Genomic DNA, 9,545 nt, shown 5'->3' with positions numbered 1-9,545 from the left:
GGCGGGCACCTGTGGTCCCAGCTACTTGGAAGGCGGAGGCAGGAGACTCGCTAGAGCCCAGGAGTTGGAGGTTGCTGTGAGCTGTGATGCCACAGCCCTCTACTGAGGGGGACAGCTTGAGGCTCTGTCTCAAAAAAAAAAAAAAGTTCCCCAAGTCCGGGTAAATGCTTTTTCTCTACAATTAACTCCAGCTGAGTTATGGTGGTCACTTTGCCTTTCGGCTTCTCATTACTGGCCAAGCCACTCCCAGGAAAAGAAATGGCTATAGAAACATAGTTTTGCAAGGAATGCCTTTACCCTGGACTCAGCACCACCTGTTTTCCAATCAGACCCGAGTACTGCATTCCTCCTATGTCTTCCTCTTGCAGTAGAGACCAATACGTGCCAGCAAATTTAATTGATTCCAAGGGTAAAGAAACGAATAATAAACGCCATCTATATTGCTTTACAATCTACACTTCTAGGCATTATTTCAAGCGAGCTTTTTAACAGCTCTGTGAAATAGGTATTTCTACTTCAGAGAAGACGGAACAGAGCTCATGAGCTACTGGGACCGTGATCCAGGGTTTATACTCAAATCCACAACGGGCCACAACTCCGAAGCTTTGGAGAAGACCGCGCGAGCCGACGTGCCACGCCACTGCTACCGCCAACACTTTTCCACCTGTCTTGGATTCCAGGCAGCGGTTACCTTCTTGAACGGCGGTTTGAGCCGTAATCAGCCGCCATTCACCCGCTTTCCCCAAACCGGGAAAACCTCCGGGGCGCAGGTGAGCGTTCGGCCTTTCCCTGCCGCGAAGCTCAGGGCGAGGACCAAGTCCTCTTACCCCAAGTGTTACCCAGGAACCTCGACTGTGTATTCTTTGGCTGACGCGGATTCCCAACACCCGCCCAAACTCGGCCAATACCAAAGTTCCCATTCGCGGTCTCACCAGCCCCTGCCCTCACAGGCCTCTCTAGCCCCGCGCGGAGCCGGCAATCTCAATGCTCCCGTTTGACGTCATCAGCCGGCGCCGCTGCTCAGTGACGGGCACGCGCAACCGAGAAGATGTCTCCGACGCCGCCGCTCTTCAGTTTGCCCGAAGCGCGGACGCGGTTTACGGTGAGCTGCAGGCGGGAGGCTGGGGCTCTGGCCTGGCGCTATCCTTTGCCTTCTTCTCCCTGAAATTATTCAGATTTTGCCCTGAGGTTCAAAGCGAGGCGGAGGTTTGTCGGCCGCAGCTCCTGCTCCCGGCCCACCCGCCAATAGGTCCTGGACCAAGCGTTCTGGGAGACTTAGCGCTGGGTGTGGACAGCTCATATACAAAGTATCCACCGCTCGCTCAGCGGGGCAGGTGTCTCTGGAACTGGCAGGGGAGCTGAGGAAGGGGGAGGATGGGAGTGGTTTCAGCCCGGAGATCTGGTTCCTGCCGGCGCCTGGTGAACTGCCAGGTGGTTGTTCCGGCCGTCTGCTCGCCACCCTTCCCCCTCAATATCTCTCCTCTAATAGATAGATAAGGAGGTTCTTTTTAAGCGGGAAACGGCTTATTGTTAGCTCATGTAACTATAATACTTAACATTATAAAGTAGACTACGTTTTATTTTTCTTGGCGCTTGAGATTGAAACGGACACGCCCCCAAAGTTATGTGACTGACTTCACTGGTTTTTCTGACTTCGGACCTATTATTCTTTTTGTTACCCATCACAGTGACATATGTTGGAAGAACACTGTTCTGAGTAGTTTGCTTTCGTGTCTAGCATTTACACCAACCTCCCCATGCATGATCAACCATTTGGATAGGTTGTTACAGTGATGCTAGAATGAAAATTCTATGAAAGAAATTGATTCTTTGTATTCAGTTTTCTCCTTTGCAAGTATTTTCTCTCATACAGTGGTTTGTTCTTTAACGGATTGTATCTTATGTCATCAGAATCGTTTTCCTCGTATGCATTTTGCTACATTGAAATTTTGTTAAGAGTAACTGTTAGAGGGCGGCACCTGTGGCTCAAGGAGTAGGGCACCAGCCCCATATACTGGAGGTGGCGGGTTCAAACCCGGCCCCGGCCACAAACTGTAAAAAAAGAAAAAAAAGGAACCATTGTTAGAACTATTAACCCTACAGGCTAATGGGATCTTGAATAGTTCTAACAGTTATTCCTTTTTTCCCCCAGTGTTTCTCAAGCTTCAGTATGCAGTGGGATTACCTGGAAATCTTGTTGAATTCAGATTTTAGTTCAATATTATAGAATAGTCAGGGGTCCTCAAGCTTTTTAAACAGGGGGCCAGTTCACTGTCCCTCAGATCTTTGGAGGGCCAGACTGAGGGCCCCGGGACGAGTCGGCTGCTAAGCAGGACAGGCAGCGGCGGCAGAAACACCCGGCTTGCTGGATAAATGTCCTCGGCGGGCTGCATGTGGCCCGCGGCCGTAGTTTGAGGATGCCTGGAATAGATTCTGTGTTTCTAACAAGTTCCCAGGTGATGCCAGCACTGCTGCTGTTGGAAGTAAGGATCTACAGCCACCCTCTTATTTAAGGAAAAGGCATTTAAGGCCAGAGAAATGAAAGCAAAGAGATAAAGGGATAGGCCTCAAGTTACTCAGCCTCTTAGGGGCAGAGCTAGGAATGGACATTTCCACTGTAGATTTAATTCCTGTAAGGTAGTAAGATAACTTTATTATGTGAATTTTCACAGAATGAATGACTTTGCAATGTTTTTGTCTTTTAACTTATGACTACTTTAAGACAATTAGCAGGTCCTTATGTGTCAGGAACTGCAGTGATTAAAATACCAAGGAAAGGTAGGACTTAAGATGGGTCTGGGAGAATGGATAGAATCTGGATGAGCAGGTGGGAAGAACACCCTGAATATGTGAATACACTAGAATGAGCTTGACAGAAAATGATGAAAGACCAGGCACTTCAGCTCATGCCTGTAATCCTAGTACTCCGGGAGGCTGTGGCAGGATGGCTGGAGCTTAAGAGTTCAAGACCAGCCTGAGCAAGAGCAAGACCCTGTCTTTACTAAAAACAGAAAATAGCTGGGCCTTGTGGGGGCTTCCTGTATCCCAGCTACTTGGGAAGCTGAGGCAGGCTCACCTGAACCCAGGAGTTTGAGGTTGCTGTGAGATAGGCTGATGTCGTGGCACTATAGCCTGGGCAAGAGTGAGACTCTGCTTCAGAAAAAATTAAAAAAGAAAAAGAAAATGATGAAAAATGTTTAGATTTTAGTGCAAGGTGTGTGTTAGGGAGTAATAGGAAATAAAGCTGGAGAGGTTGAATGGGATAACATCAAGGACCTTGAAGGAGTTATGAAACTTCAAAACCGAAATGTGTAAATAAGGAGCCATTTGGAGGTATTTTTTTTTTAAATGCAGGATACTCTCTTGAATGTGATATTTTAAAAAATAATATGAGGAAAAACCTAGGGTGAAAAGTCTGTGAGGGAGGGTGGCACCTATAGCTCAAAGGAGTAGGGCGCCAGCCCCATATGGCAGAGGTGGGTTCAAACCCAGCCCCGGCCAAAAATTGCAAAAAAAAGTCTATGTAGGAAGCTTTTGCTGTATATAAAGTGATAAGGATCTGTAGCATCAAGTGACATTTGGAATAAGGATTACCCAGGAGAATGACTGATAAGTAATTTTTCCCAGGCATAAGCATTTTTTACTTAGAAGACATGCTGTCAATAAAGGATATGTTTTTCCGTTAATAATAAGCAAAATATTTTCCATTTATTTGCCATGTTCATTTTTCTAGAAGTCTACCAGAGAGGCCTTGAACAACAAAAATATCAAGCCATTACTGAGTACCTTCAGCCAATTACCTGGCAGGTAAGGCATTGATATCTATGGAAAATACTTGTCCAAATCTTTATATTTACCCTGGGCTGTTTAAAAAATGAGGTTGCCTTTTCTTTTTAATAGTGAAAATGAAAAAAAATGTACCCTTGATCAAGCTTTCAGAGGTGTTCTAGAAGAAGAAATTGTAAGTATGCTTTTTCTGTATCTATTGTTGAAATTTTGCTTACAAATTAATAAACCATGTTATTTAAAAAATGATTTTATTCTTAGAGTGGATATTTTAAAATGTGTTTTTTCCCACCTAGAGTAAGCTTGCTGCCTTATGAAAACTGAGTTGCTGATACTGTAAGCACTTTGATAGAACAGGTGCAATTTCAGGGTTTGATTTAATAAATGAAGAGAGTTGTCTCCAAGTGAGATAAGAAAAGTTGACATGAGGTCTTAGTGAGCAAGAACTAGAGGTTGAAGCTGGGCTCTCTCAGTTTGCTGTGTAAACAGTCAAGTCCTGTAATGGCATGAAAGATATAATCCAAGAATGTTGAGCTTCGGAGCTAGGATTCCCTTTCCTCTGGCATCCTCCTCATCAGTAAGGATCTGTAAATAAATCCTCTCTATTGTCCATAGAGAACATGAAAAGTCTGAATTTATTTACCAATAAATAAATTGAGTAGGGCACCTGAATGAAAGGAAAATTTTCAACCATTCATTCTTTGTCAAACAGAGATTGGGTCTCAGAAAGCTGTATTCTCTTCTAATGCCCATAATGCAGTGTCCCTTGCTTTCAGATAATTCTAGATCAAAAATGATTCCTTGCCTTTCTCTGGACTTAGTCAGTTTTTTATTGGGAGGCATTGGGCAAGTTATTTTGCTTTTCTGAGTTTCAGTTTCATTTCTAAGCATGGAAAATGCCATTCTCAGTGTTGTGTAAAACAACAGTGAATGAAAATTCAGTAAATACTGTTTATTGTGATACCTCCCTTATACATAGTATTAAGATCCTCCCTCAGACATATTGATGCGCCAGTATGTTAATTCCCCTGGCCCACCCCTGCCCTGTCCCAATGACTGAGTTATGGCCTCAGCACTTTTGTATCTGATTAGCTTTAATCACACTAATGTAATCATTTTCCTGAGACCATTGTATTTTGAGTGAGTCACCTACTTATTACTTTACATCTGCAATTATTGAGTCTCTACATTACTGCTTGCTTTTTATATTTTCATCTTAGAAAATCATTTTATCTGCTGTAAGAAATATTTTTATTCCACATTTGTTTAATGTTTTGTTATCAAATTAGTCTGAACTCTTGCCCTTAAATTGTTTCTCCTCTGTTGGTAGATAAATCATTCATCATGTGAAAACGTTTTAGCTATTATTTCTCTTGCTATTGGGGGAGTAACTGAAGGTAAGTGTGGTTTTGTTCTTTTTTTTAATGTTACCTTGACTATGACATGCTATATTTCAAACTTCTTCTCCCCATATCTCTTCATCTATCTGATTTTATTCTTCAAGTTCTACCTTACCTTGGCCAAGAAGTTTACATTTATTTCTCTTCTCTACTATTCAGTGTACATTTTGGCACTTTCTTTGTTCTCCAGTTGTTTTGTTCATTCAGTAAATATTTATTGAGCCTGTACTGTGTGCCTGGCACTGAACAAGGACGGAGAGATTCAAATGTAAATAAATCATATTCATCACCCATAAGGAGCTAATAGAGGAAACAGATATATGCATGTCTTATTGTGGCTGAAGTGGGAATGAAGCATGGTTGGAGAGAATAGAATAAGAGTGACTCTGTAAACTTGAGTCTAAAGGAGTCAAGAAAGACTTTAAACATGATGAAGAGTATGAGAGGTGGGACATGAGGAATGAAGAGTTTGTCAGACAGAAACTGAGGAGGGAATAGCTATACAAAGACCAAGTTCAGCATGGCTAGAAAACTGTGGAGCAGGAGGGAGAGGGAATAATGAGAACACTTAGGAAAGAAGCTGGGAGGGGTAGATTAGAGTCATTTGTAAACAGCTTTGTATACCATGGAATAGAGCAGCTATGGGAGAATAATCGCAAGGAGACTGCCAGCAAAAAAACTAGGCAGAGGCATGTTAAAAAAGGGCAGTGGCAGTGTGGGATAGTTTTAAGAGATTTTAAATAAACAAGGCACATAGTAAGTACAGAGTTGTCTAACACATAATAGGACTCCTTAAATATTGGTCGAAAGAGGAAATGAAAATATAGTTCATCAGCATTCTGCTTTAACCAATTTGGTTAAAATATTCATTTTATTAATTCAGATAATATGTGTGAAACTGCATTTTAATCTGTAAAGGATTGTCCATGTACTGTATTATGTTGAACTTCTACAAAAATTGGAACACACAAAAGTGGTCTCCCAATGTAGCAGCGAGCAATTTTGTGAACTTATATAAGCTAGTAAATTCTGACTTCACATGTTAGTAAACTTTTATATAAACTGCCTTGTCATTCATTCATTTATTAGGCATATTAAGTGAGTTTCCTAAGATAGTGCTCCTTGCCCAGTTTTTGTCAAACAGTTTGGTTACTTAGTTTGTCGATTAACTTGATATGTTACTCTTGTAAGGATGGTTTTAACACATGAAGTTTTTTTTAACGTAAGAACTTACATATTTAGAACTTTTAGTTGAGAAAGGAGTACTTATGAACTTAAACAATAAAGACTTAAATGCTTATTTTTGTTTTAAGGATAAATTTCTTCTTGCAAGAGATTATTATTGTTTGTTTATGTGACATGTTTTCAAATTGTCCATAAATATATTTTCTTAAGTTCAATTTGGCAAGTTTATTCAGTGTCAGACACTTTACTGGTTTTAAAACATACAAAATGCCTACCCTTTAAAAGTCTATAATACAAAGGTAATTAGGGTATGCCAAATGCTTCAGTAGATTAATGTTCAGTGTGCTTCAGAAGTATAGATGAGGTGGCCTACTCAGAGATACCAGGGAGTTTTTTAGATGAGCTGAAATTTATACTCTATGCTTTGAAAGATATGATAAAGAAGAGGAAGACTATTTAGGCAGAAAAAAACATCATGGAAGGATGAACAAAGCATGGTGTCTGGGAACTGACGAGGGGTATCTGTGGCCAAAGATAAGGTAAGCCGAGAAATTGGTGCAGAAGCTGGGAACATGGATTGTGAAAATTCTGGTGAATCGTACAGGGGTTTCTGCACCTGCCAGCTCATTAGAACCATTAGTGAATCTATTTTTGAATGAGATTCCTAGACCTTGGTTCTACTTAGAATCTTTGGCAGTAAAATTTTGGTTCTGTTGACTCAGAATCTTTGGTAGTAAAATCTAGTTAATTTTCTTAATTTCTATAATTATTGATTGTGAACTCACTTAATGCCAGACTAAATTGCAACTAAAGGCAGAGCATGCCTCTCTAATCTTTCAGATATATAGGATATATAAAATCACAAAATCTAAATGGTATTAGATACTTATGAGGTCGTCTAGTCCAGTCTCATTTCTGGCCTGCCTCTCTGCTCTAACATCCTTAGGAGTGATCATCTAGCCCCTGCTGGATTATGCCCATCAAAGGAGCTCACAATTTGTACCCTGTTAGTTCTGATCATCAGAAGGTTTCCTTTATGTTGAGTTGGAATCTGCTGCTTCATTCCACCCACTGATTCTTAGGCAGCGTCCTTCACATTACATTCCAGATGTGATCTTACTATTGCAAAGTAAAGCTGGATATATTACTTTTTTCTCAACTTTCTGTAGTACCCCTAGACTCCCCACACTCCCATACCGTGCTTAAGTGGTTACTTTTCTTAAACACTGTCGAGTATTTGTTAGTACCCATTACCTTAAAATAGAAGAATGAGTAGGGATATCAAAGCATTTCTCACTGATCTAAATGACTATTTCTCCAGAAAAATCTTTAATTTATTATTGCTCTCTAGTAACTTTGACTTGAGAGATAAACAGTAACTTTTTACTTCACCATTCTTTCCCCTGAAACAATACTGTTACTGTAAATATTAAATCATAGTTGAAATCAGTGTTAAGCCTTTTTGTTATCTTTTTTTGATAACAAATTGCAAAGACAATTTAGCAACATTATAAAACATTTGGAAATGAGGTAAGGGAAAATACTAGCCATAATTCCTCTACTTTTAAAAACTGCCATTCATTTTGGTATAATGGTTTAGTTTCTCAAGTCATCTTTAAAAATTGTTTCATTGTAACCATAATACAGTTTTGAATCCTGCCGTTTTTACTTAACATTGTATCATAAGCATTTTTCCAAGTTACTATAGTCGTGATAACCATTGGCTGCATTATATTCTTTTGAATAGCTTAGTGGTGAAGAAAACAGCCTGTGGAGCCAGACTGCCTGGGTTCGTATCCCAGCTCTGCCACTTACTGGCTCTGTGATCTTGGCCAACTTATTTAACCTGTGTCTCAGTTTTCCCGTTCTATAAAATGAGAATAATTATGTGATCTTCCTCATAGGGCTATAAGATTAAACGTGTTCCTGTACATCACGCACTTAGTGTGCCTGACATATAGTATGCTCTAGATGTTGTCAAGAATTATTACATTATCATCATTACAAAAATATCAAAAATTACTTAAGTGTGTCCTAGCCTTGTTATGAGTGACAAAGTGTACTAAGATAATCTTCAGAATTATTTTTCAAAGGCTATTTTACTCTGCAGCTTTTTAACCTTTTAAATTGGCTTGTGCCCCATTGAAGGTATTTGTACCGCATCTACGCCTTTTGTATTGTTGGGAGATGTTTTGGATTGTCTTCCTTTGGATCAGTGTGATACAATATTCACTTTTGTGGAAAAAAATGTTGCTACTTGGAAATCGGTAAGTAACTTAATTTCTTTTTCTGCTAATGTTATCTTTCTATAGATTCAAAGTTCTGAGGATAGATTTTTTTCTTATATTTCTAATATTGCTGATTGCCAAAAAGTCTGTCTCTATGAAAGAATTATTCATATATTGTGCTTGCCTAGAAACCACATGTAGCAAAATCCTCGAAGTACAAAATTTGATTGAGTAGTAAAAATTAACTTGAAAATTTATACTCTGATGTGTTTAAAACAGTGTCATGTTTTCCTTTCTATCTGAAAATATTTTATTTCATTGAAAATTTTATTTGTTAAAGTGAAAGTGGCATAGTAGATTCTCGGCGCATGTTAATTTTTTTTTAACATTCTACTTCCTGTGACTTATTGAAGAGTGTGGGAATAACTTCTAAAGAATAGTAATTTCTGTCTTGATTTCAGAATACATTCTATTCTGCTGGGAAAAATTATTTACTACGTATGTGCAATGGTAAGTAATTCTATGCTAATTGAGTTTTTTTTTAATGTATATATGGCCAGAGGCTGGGTATGGTGACTCATACCCATAATCCTAACACTCTGGAAGGCTGAGGCCATAGGATCACTTGAGGTCAGGAGTTCAAGACCAGTCTGAGCAACAATAAGACCTTGTCTCTATAAAAATACAGAAATTTTTCTAGGCATGGCAGTGTGCATCTGCTGAGTCCCAGCTACTCAGGAGGTTCAGGCAAGACGTTACTTGAATCTAGGAGTTTGAGATTGCTGTGAGCTATGAAGATGCCACTGCGTTAATGTACTGTAGCTGGGGCAACAGAGAAATATTCTGTCTAAAAAAAAAGTATATACAGCCAGAAAAACAGGTGGTTGATGGTTGAATTAAATACTAATGATAACATTTTAAAGATAGATTAGATTTATATATATGT

At 39.6% G+C, this 9,545-nt stretch overlaps 1 protein-coding gene across 1 annotated transcript in view; it reads left to right on the top strand.

The window, feature by feature from the left end:
• Nucleotides 1-1,009: 1,009 nt before the first annotated feature.
• The window catches only part of THOC1 (THO complex 1), a 59,646-nt gene continuing 51,110 nt past the window's right edge, over nt 1,010-9,545 (top strand). Inside the window, exons 1-6 of the mRNA XM_012802020.2 lie at nt 1,010-1,102; nt 3,734-3,807; nt 3,901-3,961; nt 5,117-5,183; nt 8,520-8,638; nt 9,061-9,109. Of these exons, the coding sequence (XP_012657474.1) occupies nt 1,049-1,102; nt 3,734-3,807; nt 3,901-3,961; nt 5,117-5,183; nt 8,520-8,638; nt 9,061-9,109 (424 nt within the window). The 5' untranslated portion in view covers nt 1,010-1,048. The remainder of the gene's footprint in view (nt 1,103-3,733; nt 3,808-3,900; nt 3,962-5,116; nt 5,184-8,519; nt 8,639-9,060; nt 9,110-9,545) is intronic.

Source organism: Otolemur garnettii, unplaced genomic scaffold (genome assembly GCF_000181295.1).
Source record: "Otolemur garnettii isolate 467f Iridium unplaced genomic scaffold, OtoGar3 scaffold00012, whole genome shotgun sequence".
Taxonomy (NCBI): Eukaryota; Metazoa; Chordata; class Mammalia; order Primates; family Galagidae; genus Otolemur; species Otolemur garnettii.
This window is presented reverse-complemented; position numbering and strand designations above follow the sequence as displayed.